Here is a 22,045-nt window from a genome sequence, read left to right on the forward strand (position 1 = left end):
ATTTAATAATAACATTATTAACATTAATAACATAACAACACATAAAGAAAGAAAGGCATGAAAATAATGTAGTGTTGATGAAAATATCACTGTTATTTTCTACCTTTATGGGTGCACAATATTTAAGATTATGGGGGAATTCAACAATGTAGGCTGCACAGTGGTGGAGTGGTTAGCACGCAGGGCTCGCAGCTAGAAGACCCGAGTTCAATTCCACTCTCGGATATCTCTGTGTGGAGTTTGCGTGTTCTCCCCGTGCATGCGTGGGTTTTCTAGCTAGGTTAATTAGCCACTCCAAATTGTCCATAGGTATGAATGTGAGTGTGAATGGTTGTTTGTCTATATGTGCCCTGTGATTGGCTGGCCACCAGTCCAGGGTGGACCCCGCCTCTCGCCCCAAGACGGCTGGGATAGGCTCCAGCACCCTCCATGACCCTTGTGAGGAAAAGCAGTAGAAAATGAATGAATGAGTTCTCCTCCTATTTTGTGTGGAAGTGGTAACTTTGTGGCTTCTTATTTTGTCTTTCCCTACTCTCAGCCATCTCTGTGTGGAGTTAGCATGTTCTCCCCGTGCATGCGTGGGTTTTCTCCGGGTACTCCGGTTTCCTCCCACATTCCAAAAACATGCTAGGTTAATTAGCCACTCCAAATTGTCCATAAGTATGAATGTGAGTGTGAATGGTTGTTTGTCTATATGTGCCCTGGGATTGGCTGGCCACCAGTCCAGGGTGTACCCCGCCTCTCGCCCCAAGACAGCCGGGATAGGCTCCAGCACCCCCATGACCCTTGTGAGGAAAAGCAGTAGAAAATGAATGAATGAGTTCTCCTATTTTGTGTGGAAGTGGTAACTTTTTGGCTTCTTATTTTGTCTTTCCCCACCCCATCCATCTCTGTGTGGAGTTTGCATGTTCTCCCCGTGCATGCGTGGGTTTTCTCCGGTTTTACTCCGGTTTCCTCCCACATTCCAAAAACATGCTAGGTTAATTAGCCACTCCAAATTGTCCATAGGTATGAATGTGAGTGTGAATGGTTGTTTGTCTATATGTGCCCTGTGATTGGCTGGCCACCAGTCCAGGGTGGACCCCGCCTCTCGCCCCAAGACAGCTGGGATAGGCTCCAGCACCCCCGCGACCCTCGTATAAGGATAAGCGGTAGAAAATGAATGAATGATCATGAATCGATCATTTCAATAAACGCTGCAGGTGAGCAAATCAAGCACTCCTTTTTTCTGCCTGTGACATCAACTGTGCCTGTAACTTCCCCTGAGCTCACTTGTAAACAAACATCTCCATGCTAGCACAACAAAGCACACACAGAGCCGTATCAGCCACCTGAAAAGCCACCGCTGCCGATTTCGAAAAGTACAAAAATTTTGCCAGACACGTTCTCGGTGGCACATCGGCTACTCGGAGCATGTGCCTGAATACAGTGCACCTTGCTGGGCCACAGCAGGTGGCTCCCTGCGCTCTATACTCCGGTTTTTATTTAGGGGCCAAAAGCAAACCCAGTCATGGGGAATTTTCCCAAAAGTTGAGTATGTAATTTTTTATTTCTAAAATGAATTTTATTGTTTTCATGGATATTTTCAGTCTTTTTCATTTTTATTTGTTTTTTAAAACATTTTGGTTTTGTTATTTTTTTTATCTATTTATATTTTCAGTCTTTGAGTGGCCCATCTCCTATAATATGACATCATGATTTGGCAAAAATAGTTTGAAACATGTTTATTTTAAATATTTAAATATTTTTTATTATATTTATTATTTTTTTTATTATATTTATTTTTTTCTTTTTATTGTATTTTTCATTTTGAATAACAAATAATGTTAATATAATAATAATAATATGAATACAATTAAATATCAATAATCATTTATTTATTAGATACATACATAATTAATATTTTCTTATACATAGTTTTTAATATGAAAAACACTTTGTGTTGTCTTTTTTGTGTTTTATTTTATTTATGAATTATTTAATATTTTCAAATTGTTTGTAAAAGCAGAAATCTTTCACGTATTTATCATTAAATATTTGTTATTATTTTTATTATTTTGATGTTTTTCCCTTCCTTTTGGAATCTATTCCAGTTATCTGTCAGTTGAAGTTGCTAGTTACATAGTCGTGTTTATACTTTATACCCCGCCAGAAGTCATTTTCAATATTACAGTTTTTGTAAAATTGTCTTTGTAATTTTGTGTTCTGAGTCAAAAAAATACAAAAAAACCAAAAATCAATTCTAAAATATTTGGTCACACTGAACCCAAAAGTCCCGAGTCATGATGAATATGATGTAATGCCAGTGTTTTACACTGAGCACATCAGTGTTCAACTGGTTCATATAAATGTTTTTTGTGTGCGTCATTTGGAGACCAAACACCATTTTGAGAAGAATGAAGACTGTTTTGGATGTAAAGTTTCATTTGGCAGGAGAATTGAGGGTTTTTCAGAATCAGGGGTCTCAAACACGCGGCCCGCGGGCCAAATGTGGCCCACAGGACACTAGTTTGAGGCCCCCACCTTGATATGAAAGGTTAATGTTTGATATGGATGCTGTATGGTATCATGTACCCAGAAAAAATGATTACGTTTGATTCATGTTCATGTTAAAGGTTAAATAACTGTTAATAGTTATCCTCCCTATCCGTGTGGAAGTGGTAAGTTTTGGGCTATTTAAGTTGAAAGGAAATAACTTGAAGGCTACCGTTGAGGTGGCTAGCTCTCTAGTTTGCGAGTTAGCATGTGTCTTGAGACCCTGCAGTTGCGCAATATGTTGTAAATAAAAAGAGTATAAATGTGACTATAGTCGTGTTTTGTCATGTCTACAGGGCTCTAATAATGCTTTGTTCATTTTAATATGAAAAAAATCATTTGTCTACCCACCAACTATATGTGCTTTCTTAACTTTTTATTATTATTATTATATTTATTTATTACTGATTGATTGATTTTCTTTATTCTTGATTTGTTTATTTATTTTTCATCTTATTTTGTGTAGAAAAATAAAAAGTAAGATATTTGAGAACAGTGGAATGTTTTATCAGAGCTTTTCTTGTAGAAAATTGGAACCAAAGCAAAGTTTTTAAATTTTTTTTGTTTTTAATAAATGCGTTTTTTTTTTTTTTTTTTTGAAAACCTGATGCGGCCCAGTCTCACCCAGACCCTAGCTCCAGTGGCCCCCAGGTAAATTGAGACCCCTGTTGTAAATAAACCGTTAGCATGACTTTATATGCATGAAGGTGGGCTAGTACAACATGACTGGGGGGGTCGATGAGTGGATGGAGGGGGTGACATGAATAAAAAAAATGGCTAGAAAATGGATAGAAAACCAACTCCAGCACCACCACTAATGTGTGTGTGTGTGTGTGTGTGTGTCAGCCTGTGTAAAGGACACGGGACATGCTCGGCGGCAACAAGACCTTAAAAGTCCAAACTTCCACACACACTCATAGCCGGAGTGCACAAAGCCAAACTGCTCCATCCCAAAACACACTTTTGTCAGACTAAATCAAAATCACGAGCGAGGAGGATAACGGCAAGAAAAAAGTTGCACAGACCTGATCAGCGAAAATCCTGGTTATTGGCTCAATGACGGGTCCTCCCCGTAACTCGTCCTCCACAGCCATGAGTCTTGGAAGCACAGGAAAGAGGGGAGGGAAGGAAAAGAGGGAGGGAAGGAGCGGGGTAAGGAAAGGTGGGATAACAGAAGGAGAGGCCGCGTTATGACAAGCGACAGATGAGCGCTTTCAAACAAAATGGCTGCGCCAAATCCTTCCATCAGTCCTCTTTGTTTTGGAACCGCTTGGCGCGCTTCTCAAAGAGACAACTGTCAGGTTGCTGGATCAACACCGTCCCCTGGGAATTATCCGATGGGGGTTGGACTCCTTTATCCAATCGTTCCCCACAAAGCTTCACGCTCGCACTTTGTGTTTGTTTCTCCACCGGAGTGCAGATTTGGCAGCCCAGAAGGGAATCCAAAGTGGCGGGAAGGATTTGATGCAAGGATAGCGGTCACGCGGGGGGAACGGAAGGTGAGGGACAAATGCGGGAAGAGGTTGGGAAGAGAACACACTTGGAAGGAATTGTTGGAATGTGTTCTTTTATTAGGGAAATAACAAAATAAAGTGCCTGATGAGAGCATCAAATCGAACTCGAAAAAACGTTTGAGATGTTATCGTTATTTTAACCCGTGCAGGGTTGGGTGTGGTTCACATATTACCCAATACCGGTGCCAAATCGGTACTTTTGAAATGTTTTTGGTGCTTAAACTGTAATGAAAGTGTACATAAAAAAAAAGAAAAACATATACATTTTTATTTATTATTCTTTTTATTAGGGATATCTGATAACTATCAGTACAGATAATTATTGGCCCGATATCAGTATAAAAACCGGTTGATACCGGTATCAGATTTTTACCTGAAAATGAAAACCGATATTAAAAACATGCATTTTAACATGCATTAAAAACAGCAGACATTGACTTATCTATTAAGATGATCAAGGCAGATAATTATAAGCAGCTGGTGGCAAAGCTCCTGCAATATAAATATTATTTTTAAGCAAAAATTACGAAATGTATTCTTTTATCATATGCGATTTTGATGCAAAACAATGTCATTAGGGGGCCGCACGGTGAACGAGTGGTTAGCACGCAGGCCTCACAGCTAGGAGACCCGAGTTCAATTCCACCCTCTGCCATCTCTGTGTGGAGTTTGCATGTTCGGCTGGGATAGGCTCCAGCACCCTCCATGACTCTTGTGAGGAAAAGCGGTAGAAAATGAATGAATGAGTTCTCCTCCTATTTTGTGTGGAAGTGGTAACTTTGTGGCTTCTTAGTTTGTCTTTCCCCACCCTCATCCATCTCTGTGTGGAGTTTACATGTTCTCCCCGTGCATGGGTGGCTTTTCTCTGGTTTTACTCCGGTTTCCTCCCACATTCCAAAAACATGCTAGGTTAATTAGCCACTCCAAATTGTCCATAGGTATGAATGTGAGTGTGAATGGTTGTTTGTCTACATGTGCCCTGTGGTTGGCCGGCCACCGGTCCAAGTGTACCGAAGACAGCTGGGATAGGCTCCAGCATACACAGGTCAAAGTTCAAAGGTCTGAACCAACTTTGATTGCACATGTGAACCATCCACACCAAATTGAATCAAAGTGAATACAAATGCTACATGTTCCGTTTTGACTGACAATTGGACCAGAAATTGGACCCGATCTTGATTACAAAACCACTTTTGGGTTTGTTTTACTTTTTAGTCCACTTTAAAAGGCTTGGATTCTGAATCTGGGTTGTTTTTTGGCCCTCGTGGAGGTCTACGCTGTCACAAACTTTTCAACATTCACAATCCAGTTTGTAATGTGAACACAAAGTGGTCCAGGTTCTCGTTGGCCCTGTATTGCCACTGAATGAGTCAAGGCCCCGTTAGAAATGAAGTCAGTCATAGAGAGAAGTGGATCCTCTGTGATGAACTCGCAATATGCACACAAAAAGAACCAAATCCTTTTTCTTAATTTGGTCTAAAATGTCGGCGTGGATCTGGATCAAGGAAGTTTTGTGTCTTGTGGTGAAGGTCTAAGCTCTCACTCGAGGACCGCTACACACACACTTTTAGACATTTCTTTTAAGGCGCTTTTGAATTGGTCACAATCCGGTTTCTAATGTGAACACAACCTGGTCCAGGTTCTCATTGGCCTTGTATTGCTATTGAATTGACTGAGGCAACATTAGAAACAAAGACGACCAAAAGGAGAACTGCATCCTGTTTCAGAACCAAATCCCTTTACTGTTTGCCTCACATAGTAGGTCTAAAATTCCGCCGTGGATCCAGATCAAGAACTTTTTGTGGCCTTGGTGGAGGTCTATTGTATGCTCTCACAAGAGCATCCCGAAGAAAACTTTTCTACATTCACAATCCGGTTCGCAATGTGAACACAAAGTAGTCCAGATTCTCGTTGGTCCTGTATTGCAGTTGAATTGACCAAGGTGACCCATTAGAACCAAAGCAGACACAGAGAACTGGATCCTCTTTCACAAAAAGTACTCGCAATGTGAACGCAAAAAGAACCAAATCCCTTTTCAGTTTGATTTACTGTTTGCTTCACCTCGGAGGTTTATGCTGGCATGGATCTGGATTAAGTTCTACTTTGTCACTAGAGCACCCCTACACACATCACGAGGCATTTTTAAAACCACTTACAAGTTGTGCTGTTCATAATCCAGTTTGCAATGTGAACAGAGTGGTCCAGGTTCACTTTGGCCTTGTATTGCTAATGAATTGACCAAGGAGCCGCTGGAAATGAAGTGGACCACAAAGAGAACTAGATCCTGTTTCAAATGCAATGTGAATGCAAAGCAAACAGTCCCCTTTTTGTTATTTTTTTCTAAAATGCTGGAACTGTGATTTTTTTCTAAAAAGGTGTAGCTATGATTTTCACATTCACAAAGAATACATTTTGTTATTTTTGCTTAAAAATAATATTTATATTGCAGAAGCTTTGCCACCAGCTGCTTATAATTATCTGCCACCGTTTATGAAGTTTCTCTACATGCATGCATTTTGTATTGCTAATGAATTGACCAAGGAGTCGTTGGAAATGAAGTGGACCACAAAGAGAACTGGATCAGTTAGCAATGTGACCACAAAGTGGTCCAGGTTCTTTTTGGCCTTGTATTGCTATCGTAGGGACCGACACCACAAAAGACCTGAAGTGAAGTGGAATGCTGTTTGTTTCACTATTAGCTTAACGGCGACGGTGTTTTGGGCCGGGATGGCTACATTTTTGAGCGGAAGTCTGTGAACACGAACTGAGCACAGAACCAGAACTTGAAGTAAGTATTAGTAAGTAAGTAACCACCGTCACGGGACCATCGAACTCTGTTTGGGGAACTCAGGTTTTGTCGAGCTGCAATTTGAGTGCAAAGCCTGGCTTTGTTAAGCCACTATAAATCCTCAGAGGTTTAAAATTGCATCAGCGATTTTGGTGAATTTCTGCAATGTAGTTTTTGGGTAATCCGACAAAACAACAAACATGACCTGTCTATGGAAAAAAGTACTAAGGTCTATCTAACTATCAATAATATTCACAAGAGTAGGATTACTCAAAAACAACACAAGACCCAAATACAATCATTTCTTTTCACTTTTTCGCTTGCTGTATGTCGGCACCCACTTTATAATACACATCAGCGCCACCATCAGGGCCGGGGTGGAAGTGCACGTCAACAGCCATTGATTTCATTGAGGACACACAGGCACGTGGAAAGAAAACAAAAATGCACAGGTGGAGTTTCAAACGTGAGCGTTTGGGTGTTTTATTCCAGAAACAGCGTACACTTGCTTGTTTACAAACAAAGAATCAGAAAGAAGTCAGAAAAAAAAGCACACAGAAAAAAAATGTCTGCCAGCATCGAGAAGGATCAATGGAGAGCAAAAGGAGAACATTGGAGATTTCAGACAGCAGACAATGAGGCGTGTATGTGGGTGACATGGGTGTTACATGGCGGGAGAAGAAAAGGTGTTATTGTTCAGAGCTCTACGTTAAAACCAAAAATGACTTGGGGAATCCTTAAGGTGAGAACTACTTGCCCCAACTTGCCCCATGTAAAATGAAAAGACTGCCATAATGATATCATGTCATTTTTGTGGCATCACATGAGAATCTGAAATAAAGATGAAATGATGATCATTTCTTGTGGTTGTTTTCCTACATAGATCATGATTAAATAGATCAAATTGTGGACTACAGGGCTCGACAATAACGATGTACCGATGGCCCGGGGCAAGTAAATCCAATCAGTGATATTCCCGTGGGGCAAGTGTACTTTGGCATGCCATACTGCCAAGAGTTTTTTTAAAAGCGGTTCTTGTTGGGTGTTGGTAAAACACGGTGCTAATTTGCAAACCAATCCTTGCAAATCTTGAAATGGACCAATCAGAATCCTTTATTTAGACCGCGGTCCGAGTTTTACCCACACCCTGAATGGTTCTTGTTGGCGATGAACCAATGAGCGATGGTTTGACTAGGAAAACATCTATCATGGCGTCCCTGCCAACATGGTCTAATTCAGGGGTGCTCATTAAGTCGATCGCGAGCTACCGGTCGATCGCGGAGGTGGTACTGGTCGATCGCTGGTCGATCGCGGCGTGACATTAAAAAAATATCATCCCAGCATCAATGCCGTCACTTGATTGACATACAGGGCAGCCATTCAGATGACAACTGAATGTTGCCCTTCGGGCGACCAATCAAATCAAACAACGTCTCTAAGTGCAGCAGAACTTACGATGTCAGCCTATCATCCATCCCCGTTACTTGATTGACATACAGGACAACCAGTCAGATGACAACTGAATTTTGACCTTTAGGTCACCGCTCATGCGTAAACAACGATGCAAAGTGCTAAGCTAGTCGGCGAATTGCGAGATTTTAAGCCCTCGCTAAAGTTTATGGTCACTAAAATGAGTGAAGGAGCTGGACCAAGTAAAAAGGCAAAAACTGGACCAAGTAAAAAGGCAAAAACATATGACTTCCATACGGATATGGAATATTATACGGATATTATGATACGGATATTATCCATGACTGATAAACATTTGGAAGTGTGCTTGAGGCTGGCTATCAGCAGCTACTGTCCGGACTATGCATCCCTGGCTGGTTCAATTCAGTGCAAGTCATCAAAGTAAACTCAGGTAATTACAAAAAATGTTAATAGTTAATTATGTGTGTTTTGCAATATTGGCTCATTTGGTTATGTAAGGTACATCAACATACATTGTACGTACAAATAATCCTCAATACATTTGAAAATAAATAGATGTTTTGCATTTTTGTAGTGGGTAGATCATTTTGACTCGGTCATTTTAAAAGTAGCTCGCATGCTGAAAAAGTGTGAGCACCCCTGGTCTAATTCTTCAACAACTTGTGAAGGAAAAGAGCAAAAAGTGATGAAGCAGTGCCTCCTAAACAAGTATTTTATTAGCGGTTAGCAAATCAAATGATGGCACAGGTGAGTGAATCACATTGCTGTGACAATTTGAAGTGGTCACAATGAAACACCACCCATTAGATCCAATACCAAGTGCTGATTTTGCACAAGATACAAAATCTAGCGCTTCCGTTTCTCGCTGGATTTTTCACAAATTATTGTTTGACCGTTGAGCATTTTTTTTTCTGAATTCAAAACACTTTACTAGTACACAAATGTGTCTATTCAATAATGTTTGATTGTGGTGCACAACTTGTAAAAGGCAAAGTGCCTAGAAGTCTCTTGCCAATCCAGATTTCCATGCAACGTCATGATCTATGTAGGAAAACAACCACAAGAAATGATCATCATTTCATCTTTATTTCAGATTCTCATGTGATGCCACAAAAATGACATGATATCATTATGGCAGTCTTTTCATTTTACATGGGGCAAGTTGGGGCAAGTAGTTCTCACCTTAAGGATTCCCCATGGGCAAGTCATTTTTGGTTTTAATGTAGAGCCCTGCACTACCTTACACATGGTAGTCGTAGTAAGCAGTGATATTTACAAGTTGTGCACCACAATCAAACATTATTGAATAGACACATTTGTGTACTAGTAAAGTGTTTTGAATCCAGAAAAAAAAATGCTCAATGGTCAAACAATAATTTGTGAAAAATCCAGCGAGAAATGGAAGCGCTAGATTTTGTAGATTTCCTTCACAAGTTGTTGAAGAATTAGACCAGGGGTGGGCAAACTACGGCCCGGGGGCCACATCCGGCCCGCCAAGTGTTTGAATACGGCCCGCCCAATCTTTCCAAAGTATTTCATTTAAACTCAACATACAACCTGGCATCATGGCCTGAGCCAACCTTTTGTTGGTTGTATCAATTTCGTTGTTTGACATGGTCTGTTGTTTACAAAGTGCTCCTGAAAAAAGAGACACAAGCACATAATAATAATAAAAATTAAAATAATAATTATTATATTATTATTATAACTATTATGATTATTATATTTATTATATTAATGCTAATTATTATATTAATTATATATAATAATATTGTTATATTTGCATATTTTACATAATAATAATATAATAATTATTATTTTAATTTTATTTTAATTATTATAATATTTTATTATTTTTAAAATATTTAAATATAAATATAAAATAATAAATAATAATAGCAGATTGCATGACAATTTTACAGATACAATAATACCAGGTGGACGTGTAAAATATATAGTCTGCCTGCCCCCCCCCCGGAAATTTTGTTATATCAATGCGGCCCGCGAGTCAAAAAGTTTGCCCACCCCTGAATTAGACCATGTTGGCAGGGACGCCATGATAGATGTTTTCCTAGTCAAACCATCGCTCATTGGTTCATCGCCAACAAGAAACGTTGACTGTGGACTGCGGACCGCGGTCTAAATAAAGGATTCTGATTGGTCCATTTCAAGATTTGCAAGGATTGGTTTGCAAATTAGCACCGGAATTACGCAGTCCGTGTTTTACCAACACCCAACAAGAACCGCTTTTAAAAAAACTCTTGGTAGTATGGCATGCCAAAGTACACTTGGATTGGATTTATTTGCCCGAATTTAGTTTGAACTTGCCCCGGGCCATCGATACATCGTTATTGTCCAGCCCTGTTGTTATGAAAGTGATTGTTGTACTTCAAGTAGTGCGCTTGTCAACTCAACACAACATGAGGTCTCAATGTTGGAATTGCTTTGCTACAGAGAAAAAGACAACAGGATGGAAACGCAAAGCACCCGCACCGCATTCACGGCCACTTCATTAGGTCCACCCCAGGGTAACTACTGCAACAATAAGAATGAATTGAAATATTTTGTTGTTGTGTTTTGTTGTGGTGCGTCAAACTCGAGAACATATTTGGGGGTACCTAATGTTGTGGCCCGTTTCCAGCATGGTGCAGGTCTGCGCCACAGCGATTGTAAACCCTTGGCTGTTGGTCGGGGCAACGTCTCACACACACACACACACACACACACACACACACACACACACACACACACACACACACACAAGTCAAAACACCTCAATGTGCTGCAGCTGAGCGTCAATATGCTACAAAAGCACACGACACAATATTATTAGCCGTATTAGCCGACACCCAATAAACATACAGTGGAACCTCAGTTTTTGTATGATTCAGTTTTTCAACAACAATTATTGCTAAAAATATGTCTTGTTTTTTTTTACAGTCAAAAAAAGCATCTGTGAAGAATGGTAGGGCTTTTATAGTTGGGACACTACAGACAGATTCCCAAAAGGGAATATTTCAATCACACTGGTCTACAATTGGGGCGGCACGGTGGTCTAGGGGTTAGCGCACAGACCTCACAGCTAGGAGACCAGGGTTCAATTCCACCCTCGGCCATCTCTGTGTGAAGTTTAGTCTCCGGTTTCCTCCCACATTCCAAAAACATGCTAGGTTAATTAGCCACTCCAAATTGTCCATAGGTATGAATGTGAGTGTGAATGGTTGTTTGTCTATATGTGCCCTGGGATTGGCTGGCCACCAGTCCAGGGTGTACCCCACCTCTCGCCCCAAGACGGCTGGGATAGGCTCCAGCACCCCCCATTACCCTTGTGAGGAAAAGCGGTAGAAAATGAATGAATGAGTTCTCCTATTTTGTGTGGAAGTGGTAACTTTTTGGCTTCTTATTTTGTCTTTCCCTACTCTCAGCCATCTCTGTGTGGAGTTTGCATGTTCTCCCCGTGCATGGGTGGGTTTTCTCTGGTTTTACTCCGGTTTCCTCCCACATTCCAAAAACATGCTAGGTTAATTAGCGACTCCAAATTGTCCGTAGGTATGAATGTGAGTGTGAATGGTTGTTTGTCTATATGTGCCCTGTGATTGGCTGGCGACCAGTCCAGGGTGTACCCCGCCTTACGCCCCAAGACAGCTGGGATAGGCTCCAGCACCCCTGCGACCCTCGTGAGGAAAAAGCGGTAGAAAATGAATGAATGAATGAATGAATGGTCTACAATTTTTTGACTCAATCCGCTTCTGACATAAAAGTGGCTAAATCTCATTTATTTGGTAAAATGAACGGAAAATTTATTGAGAACTTTGGTGGTTAGCTAATATTCATTCATTCATTTTCTACTGTTTAGCCTTACGAGGGTCGCAGGGGTGCTGGAGCCTATCCCAGCTGTCTTTGGGCGAGAGGCGGGGTCCACCCTGGACTGGTCACCAGCCAATCGTATTTGCCCTGACCGGGTATCGATCCTCAGTCGCTTGCAACTTGACCCACTGATGCTACCACCTGAGCTAGCCAGCTAGCTAATGATATTGATCATTCATTCATTCATTTTATGTACCGCTTATCCTCATGAGGGTCGCAGGAGTTTGCTGGAGCCTAGCCCAGCTGTTTTCGGGCGAGGGACTGATGGCCAGCCAATCCCAGGGCACATATAGACAAACAACCATTCACACTCACATTTGGACAATTTGGAGTGGCTAATTAACCTAGCATGTTTTTGGAATGTGGGAGGAAACCGGAGTACCCGGAGAAAACCCACTCATGCACGGTGAGAACATGCAAACTCCACACAGAGATGTTTGAGGGTGGAATCGAACCCATATCTCTTAGCTGTGTGGCCTGCGCGCTAACCACTTGTTCACTGTGCGGCCCCCCTAATGATATTGTTTTGCATCAAAATCGCATATGCTAAAAGAATACATTTCGTCATTTTTGCTTAAAAATAATATTTATATTGCAGGAGCTTTGCCACCAGCTGCTTATAATTATCTGCCTTGTTGTTTCCAAGAAACTCTTAATGGATAAGTCATTATCGGTCCGCTACCGTTTATGAAGTTTCTCTACATGCATGCATTTTGTCCACTTCGTAGAAAGAGATTTCCGCAAATGAAAAGTAAACATATTTATTAAAGGTCGAGACATATTAAAATGAATTGTTATATCGGAATATGCTGACAGGCTTTCAGACTGAACTGCTTGCCCGTAGACATACTAAATTCTTATAAACTACAGTTTTTGCCTTATTTTGCATACATATTTTGACACAATACTGTATCTTGCAGTTCTAACTAAACCAAGAAAAACTATTTTTGTTCAGAAAGCAGCTTGTAGACCAGTGTGTGTGTGTGTGTGTGTGTGTGTGTGATGAGGCGTTCAAGTGCACTGCGTGTCAGAGAAGCTGAGAAACACTCTTCGATTGAAGAAATAAGCGGTAGCAAAAAAGTAAGCAAGCGTCTGTTAGGGCAGGATTGTAATGTAAAGGTTCCTATTTAACACACGTTGCAGGGGGAACGCTTTATGAGAGACACAGAGCCAGTAGGTGACGGACCTCTGGAAACAAATCAGTGACAAAAACCGAGGTTCCACCGTAATAACCCAGACGACCATGACATGGTATCTAACGTCTTCTATTCAGAGCACCAGAACTCCCTAACAAGCATATACAGCAAAAATACACACATATGTTATATGTATTTCTATATATTATTTCTCCAACTTCAGTTTGTAAAAGTAAATTCACAACAACAGCATACTTGAGGCAAAAAGAGTATAAGTGAGTCTCTGTGCTTAGTTCACTGACAACAAAGTCCAGCACCTGCAAAAACCTTTTTAGCCTTCATACGTTTTCAGTGATTATTGCTGGCTATTAAAATATTAAAAGTTAGCTATTGCAAAGTTCAATTATATATACACAATATTTATATTTCTCTCCCTATATATATATAGATTTCATTTGAATATATTACTATTGTTATGGCTCTTGCATGATGACACTATGGATTCTAGTTGAAAAATAGATAATATTACTATGACACCTACAAACTAAGATCAGCTTCGGGAAGGTAGTATATACTTCCATAATATAATATATATTTCATTCGTATGTAACTATAACAATGCATTCAAGTCTAATAGATCCCGCAGCGAGCACGTTGGATTAAGGCCATGTGGAAACAGATTCCAGGGTTGGAAAAAAGACAAAATTAGAAATTTGGGGTGTAACGGTACAAGAGAATAAGAAGATGTAGCAAGAGGGATCAGTTGCCAACAACAAGTGTATTTGCATTCTTCTTTCCAAAACGTGACTCAGGGCAAAGCTAGTGATGAGACTTTTGGCGACTCTGACGAACGAGAACGCACGTATCGCTCTTCTTCAACAAGCATCGGGTGCTGCTGTGGGCCCCGCCCCCATCAGCCCTCACAGGGATTTTTAAAAAAATGTCACAAACAACAGACAGGCGTTTTTTGTAATTGTAAACCGGGGTGTCAATGTGGCTGTTTTTTTTTTCGAGTGGCCCACGGTAAAATCTAAAAATATCATTTAACGAGATATCTAAAAAAGTAAACAATCTACAGATTTTTCAAGAATAAAGTCAACATAATAAGAGAGAAAAGTTGTAATTAATGTCAACATTTTATGAGAATAACATCATAATATTATATGGAAAAATATAGTAGTAACATGAGGATGAAATATAAAAAAAATATATTCTGTTTTTAAAGTCATAATATTATCAGCAGCAACAAATGAAGTTATCATTTTTAGAAAATTTGTTATAGTGTTATGAGAATAAAGTCAAAACATTATGTGCATAAAGTCACAACAACAACAAGAAAATTCACGAAAGATTTGGAAAAAACAGCAGTAAATTTTACCAGAATGAAGTCTATTATGACAAAAAAGTCATACTTTTACAAACATTGTAGTATTTTGAGGAAAAACAATGTAATTTTAGTAGACTGGAACAATATATATATACTTTAATTTAGTGATGTTTTCATCAGGATTTTATGCCATCGATACTGATACCGATCCCGATACTCCCTGAGTGAAATTGGCTGATACCAATACAGATACAATTATACCAATACAATTACCATAATGCTGGTATCCATAACTCACCTTGTGTATTTTGTATTTTGCAATGCATTTATTTATCATCTTCTCACATTATCGACTGAAAACCTGAATGAAAAGCAGGTTTATCCACCTCTGCTGGGCCCCTTCAGCCGCATCCGCTGCCTTCTGGACAGCAGTAAATTTTACCAGAATGAAGTCTATTATGACAAAGATGTCATACTTCTACAAACATTGTAGTATTATGAGGAAAAACAATGTCATTTTAATAGACTGGAACAATATATATACTTTAATTTAGTGATGTTTTCGTCAGGATTTTATGCCGTCGATACTGTTACCGATCCTGATCCCAATACTCCCTGAGTGAAATTGGCTGATACCAATACAGATACAATTATACCAATACAATTACCATAATGCTGGTATCCATAACTCATCGTGTGTATTTCGCAATGCATTTATTTATCATCTTCTCACATTATCGACTGAAAACCTGAATGAAAAGCAGGTTTATCCACCTCTGCTGGGCCCCTTCGGCCGCATCCGCTGCCTTCTGGACAGCAGTAAATTTTACCAGAATGAAGTCCATTATGACAAAAAAAGTCATACTTTTACAAACATTGTAGTATTTTGAGGAAAAACAATGTAATTGTAGTAGACTGGAACAATATATATACTTTAATTCAGTGATGTTTTGATCAGGATTTTATGCCGTCGATACTGATACCGATCCCGATACTCCCTGAGTGAAATTGGCTGATACCAATACAATGACCATAATGCTGGTATCCATAACTCACCTGTATTTTGTATTTCGCAATGCATTTATTTCTTGCCTTCTCACATTATTGACTGAAAACCTAAATGAAAAGCAGGTTTATCCACCTCTGCTGGGCCCCTTCAGCCGCATCCGCTGCCTTCTGGACAGCAGATGCAGCTTCAAGCGCGGCGCAAATGCGTGTGGCAACCTGCCACAGATAGATTGTATCCCTGCGAGCAACATCCCACTATGAACACATGTACCGTTACACCCCTGTCAGAATCCTGCCTTCAATCCCAGTACTTATGTGTTTTAATCTGCTCGTAGTGTTTACACACGACAAATCCTGAATGTGAATTCAAATCTAATTTGACTTTGGATTCTGATCAGACGTTGTCAGGTATTGCTTTCTATTGGATGAGCCGGGTAGAAACAAGTGCTACAGTTTCAAGTGGATTCATGACTTTGGTTTGTGGAGATCGATGCTGCATCTGTCGGCTCGGATAAAGAAAAATGAATTAAGGCGTCTTCAGAAAGAAAAGTGGAGGTTGTGCACCGGTCCAACTTGCGTGGACGTTCATCATGGAGCTGCAGGTCTATTTCAGATCACAAGGAGATAGTAAGAAATGGGGAATCTTGGCATCCGGTAAGAAGAAGACGAGGCAAGAGCGACACCGTCCAACCTAAGCTGTTGTTACCGGGGAGCATCCCCGTGTGCTACTTCACTTCATGAGCTTCATCAGCTCGTCCTCGTCTGCGTCAACATGCACCTCCATGTCCAAAATGGAAGCGCTGTCCTTCTCTGAAGGTCCAAAACCTTGCTTGGAATGTCTCGTAAAAAGTGCACACTCCAACAAGCAAGCGATGGGCGTAAAAAAATGGCTGGTAGGAAGTCGTAAAAGATTTCTATTCCGGGCGGGATGGAAGTCTTTGACAATGGACGCCAAGACGAGGTAAAGACGGCGTTTTCCCGTAAAGGAGGAGCAGGATTGGTCTCATTCCGTGTCTTCATTCCGTGTCTTCTTTCCTGGAGTGGATTACAATATGTCACACTTTGGCACCAACACTACACTTCTACTCCAACGCACTGCAAAACAACCATTTGGTCTCATGTACTTGAATGCACCATTACAACAACAGCCATGTGTCTGATGCACTTGAATGCACCATTACAACAACAGCCGAGTGGTGTGATGCACTTGAATGCACCATTACAACAACAGCCACGTGGTCTGATGCACTTGAATGCACCATTACAACACCAGCCACGTGGTCTGATGCACTTGAATGCACCATTACAACACCAGCCACGTGGTCTGATGCACTTGAATGCACCATTACAACAACAGCCACGTGGTCTGATGCACTTGAATGCACCATTACACTTGAATGCAGCATTACAACAACAGCCACGTGGTCTGATGCACTTGAATGCACCATTACAACAACAGCCACGTGGTCTGATGCACCTGAATGCACCATTACAACAACAGCCACGTGGTCTGATGCACTTGAATGCACCATTACACTTGAATGCACCATTACAACAACAGACACGTGGTCTGATGCACCTGAATGCACCATTACAACAACAGCCACGTGGTCTGATGCACTCGAATGCACCATTACAACAACAGCCACGTGGTCTGATGCACTTGAATGCACCATTACAACAACAGCCACGTGGTCTGATGCACTTGAATGCACCATTACACTTGAATGCACCATTACAACAACAGCCACATGGTCTGATGCACTCAAATGCACCATTACAACAACAGCCACGTGGTCTGATGCACTTGAATGCACCATTACAACAACAGCCACGTGGTCTGATGCACTTGAATGCACCATTACAACAACAGCCACGTGGTCTGATGCACTTGAATGCAGCATTACAACAACAGCCACGTGGTCTGATGCACTCGAATGCACCATTACAACAACAGCCATGTGGTCTGATGCACCTGAATGCACCATTACAACAACAGCCACGTGGTCTGATGCACTTGAATGCACCATTACAACAACAGCCACGTGGTCTGATGCACCTGAATGCACCATTACAACAACAGCCACGTGGTCTGATGCACCTGAATGCACCATTACAACAACAGCCACGTGGTCTGATGCACTTGAATGCAGCATTACAACAACAGCCGCGTGGTCTGATGCACTTGAATGCACCATTACAACAACAGCCACGTGGTCTGATGCACTCGAATGCACCATTGCAACAACAGCCGCGTGGTCTGATGCACTCGAATGCACCATTGCAACAACAGCCACGTGGTCTGATGCACTCGAATGCAGCATTACAACAACAGCCACGTGGTCTGATGCACTTGAACGCACCATTACAACAACAGCCACGTGGTCTGATGCACTTGAACGCACCATTACAACAACAGCCGCGTGGTCTGATGCACTTGAATGCACCATTACAACAACAGCCACGTGGTCTGATGCACTTGAACGCACCATTACAACAACAGCCACGTGGTCTGATGCACTTGAACGCACCATTACAACAACAGCCACGTGGTCTGATGTACTTGAATGCAGCATTACAAAAACAGCCGCGTAGTGTGATGTACTTGAATGCACCATTACACTTGAATGCAGCATTACAACAACAGCCACGTGGTCTGATGCACCTGAATGCACCATTACAACAACAGCCACGTGGTCTGATGCACTTGAATGCACCATTACAACAACAGCCGCGTGGTGTGATGCACTTGAATGCACCATTACAACAACAGCCACGTGGTGTGATGCACTTGAATGCACCATTACAACAACCGCCACGTGGTCTGATGCACTTGAATGCAGCATGACAACAACAGCTCATGTTGGCCTCAAATTCACCATTTAAACAACAGACATGTAGTCTGATGTACTTGAAGGCACCATTGAACAAGGACCATAAGGTCTGATGCACTCGAATGCACCATTGAACAAGGACCATAAGGTCCGATACACTCGAATGCACCATTAAACATCAACCATGCGGTTTGATGTGCTTGAAATCACCATTAAAACAACAACCATGTGACCTGACACACTAAAACGCACCATGCAACAACAGCCATGTGATTTGATATACTTGAACGCACCATGAAACAACAACCACGTGGTCTGATGTCATCGAACGCACCGTGAAACAACAACCATGAAGTTTGACGCTCTTGAGCTTGTGACTGCACCATTAAACAACAACCATCAGATCCGATGCCCTTGAATGCACCATTAAACAACAACCATGTGGTCTGATGCACTCATCACCATTAAAATAACAACTATGTGGTCTGATGCACTCAAACGCATCATTAACAACCACGTGGTCTGATGCGCGCAAACATACCATTAACGCAACTATATGTGGTATGATGTACGTACTTGCTGTGATGTACTTAAAGGCACCATAAAACCACAACATTGTGGGTCTGATACATTCGAGTGCGAGGCAAAACAACAACGTTGTGTTGTTGTAAACTAATATAAACGCACCATGAAACAACATTGTAGTCTGATATACTCTACAACGCCAATAAAACAACATTGTGGTCTGATACACTCGAGTGCAACAGCGAGGTTGTGGTTCAATGTACTGGAACGCAACCATGTGATGTGATGTACTTGAATGCACCATGAAACAACAACTATGAGATTTGATATACTCCACCAAACCATGAAACAACAACAACCATGTAGTTTGGTATATTCTAACGTATAATTAATACAATAACCATACGGTATGATGTACTCGAACACACCGTGAAACAACAACCATGTGATTTGATTTACTTAAACAGACCAGTAACACAACCATGTGTTGTGATGTAGGAAAACGCACCATGAAATAACAACCATGTAGGCGGATGTACTTGAATGCACCATTAAACAATTAACATGTAATGTGATATGCTCAAATGCACCATTAAGGCAACGACCATGTGGTCTGATGTACCTGAATGCACTGCATCAACGCATCAATAAAACAGCAACACTGTGGTCTACGGTACTTAAAAGCATCACGAGACAACAATATTGTGGTCTGATATACTTGAGGAAACAACGCAAAATAACAATATTGTAATATAATATAAACAAACACACCATTAAACAGAAACCATGTGGTTTGATGTACTTGAACACACCGTGAAACCACAACCCAGTGGGTCTGATGCACTTGAATGCACCATTACAACGACAGCCATGTGGTCTGATGCACTTGAATGCACCATTACAACGACAGCCAAGTGGTCTGATGCACTTGAATGCACCATTACAACAACAGCCACGTGGTCTGATGCACTTGAATGCACCATTGCAACATCAGCCACGTGGTCTGATGCACTTGAATGCACCATTACAACAACAGCCACGTGGTCTGATGCACTTGAATGCACCATTACAACAACAGCGACGTGGTCTGATGCACTTGAATGCACCTTTACAACGACAGCCACGTGGTCTGATGCACTTGAATACACAATTAAAATAACAATGTGATCCAATGTACTCAAATGCACCATAAAACAACAACCATTTGGTCTGATCTCAAACACTCGTGTGATCTGATGTACTTCAAAGCACCATGAAACAACAACCATGCCATTTGTTGTCGTCAAACTCACTTACTCAAACACACCATGAAACAGAAACCATGTGATTTGATGTACTTGAACACACCGTGAAACAACAACAGCCATGTGGTCTGATGCACTTGAATGCACCATTACAACAACAGCCACATGGTCTGATGCACTTGAATGCACCATTACAACAACAACCATGTGGTCTGATGCACTTGAATGCACCATTACAACAACAATCATGTGGTCTGATGCACTTGAATGCACCATTACAACAACAATCACGTGGTCTGATGCAGAATGCACCATTACAACAACAGCCACGTGGTCTGATGCACTTGAATGTACCATGACAACAACAGCCATGTGGTCTGATGCACTTGAATGCACCATTACAACAACAGCCACGTGGTCTGATGCACTTGAATGCACCATTACAACGTCAGCCACGTGGTCTGATGCACTTGAATGCACCATTACAACAACAGCGACGTGGTCTGATGCACTTGAATGCACCATTACAACAACAGCCACGTGGTCTACGTGGTCTGATGCACTTGAATGCACCATTACAACGACAACCACGTGGTCTGATGCACTTAATGCACCATTACAACATCAGCCACGTGGTCTGATGCACTTGAATGCACCATTACAACAACAGCGACGTGGTCTGATGCACTTGAATGCACCATTACAACAACAATCACGTGGTCCGATGCACTTGAATGCACCATTACAACAACAGCGACGTGGTCTGATGCACTTGAATGCACCATTACAACGACAGCCACGTGGTCTGATGCACTTGAATGCACCATTACAACAACAGCCACGTGGTCTGATGCACTTGAATACACAATTAAAATAACAATGTGATCCAATGTACTCAAATGCACCATAAAACAACAACCATTTGGTCTGATCTCAAACACTCGTGTGATCTGATGTACTTCAAAGCACCATGAAACAACAACCATGCCATTTGTTGTCGTCAAACTCACTTACTCAAACACACCATGAAACAGAAACCATGTGATTTGATGTACTTGAACACACCGTGAAACAACAACAGCCATGTGGTCTGATGCACTTGAATGCACCATTACAACAACAGCCACATGGTCTGATGCACTTGAATGCACCATTACAACAACAACCATGTGGTCTGATGCACTTGAATGCACCATTACAACAACAATCATGTGGTCTGATGCACTTGAATGCACCATTACAACAACAATCACGTGGTCTGATGCAGAATGCACCATTACAACAACAGCCACGTGGTCTGATGCACTTGAATGTACCATGACAACAACAGCCATGTGGTCTGATGCACTTGAATGCACCATTACAACAACAGCCACGTGGTCTGATGCACTTGAATGCACCATTACAACGTCAGCCACGTGGTCTGATGCACTTGAATGCACCATTACAACAACAGCGACGTGGTCTGATGCACTTGAATGCACCATTACAACAACAGCCACGTGGTCTACGTGGTCTGATGCACTTGAATGCACCATTACAACGACAACCACGTGGTCTGATGCACTTAATGCACCATTACAACATCAGCCACGTGGTCTGATGCACTTGAATGCACCATTACAACAACAGCGACGTGGTCTGATGCACTTGAATGCACCATTACAACAACAATCACGTGGTCCGATGCACTTGAATGCACCATTACAACAACAGCGACGTGGTCTGATGCACTTGAATGCACCATTACAACGACAGCCACGTGGTCTGATGCACTTGAATGCACCATTACAACAACAGCCACGTGGTCTGATGCACTTGAATACACAATTAAAA

The 22,045-nt window shown here is 41.4% G+C and overlaps 1 protein-coding gene across 4 annotated transcripts in view; it reads right to left on the reverse strand.

Annotated features, from left to right (window-relative positions):
* The window catches only part of syngap1b (synaptic Ras GTPase activating protein 1b), a 180,510-nt gene that overhangs the window by 15,145 nt on the left and 143,320 nt on the right, over positions 1 to 22,045 (reverse strand). For 3 of the 4 annotated variants that reach the window (XM_058053245.1, XM_058053243.1, XM_058053244.1), the window contains exon 21: positions 3,561 to 3,633. In XM_058053245.1, coding sequence (XP_057909228.1) covers positions 3,561 to 3,633 — 73 coding nt within the window. Of the gene's footprint in view, positions 1 to 3,560; positions 3,634 to 12,526; positions 16,642 to 22,045 lie in introns of those variants that run through there. The other variant, XM_058053246.1, reaches the window with a different exon arrangement.

Source organism: Doryrhamphus excisus, chromosome 17, assembly GCF_030265055.1.
Source record: "Doryrhamphus excisus isolate RoL2022-K1 chromosome 17, RoL_Dexc_1.0, whole genome shotgun sequence".
In the NCBI taxonomy this organism is placed as follows: Eukaryota; Metazoa; Chordata; class Actinopteri; order Syngnathiformes; family Syngnathidae; genus Doryrhamphus; species Doryrhamphus excisus.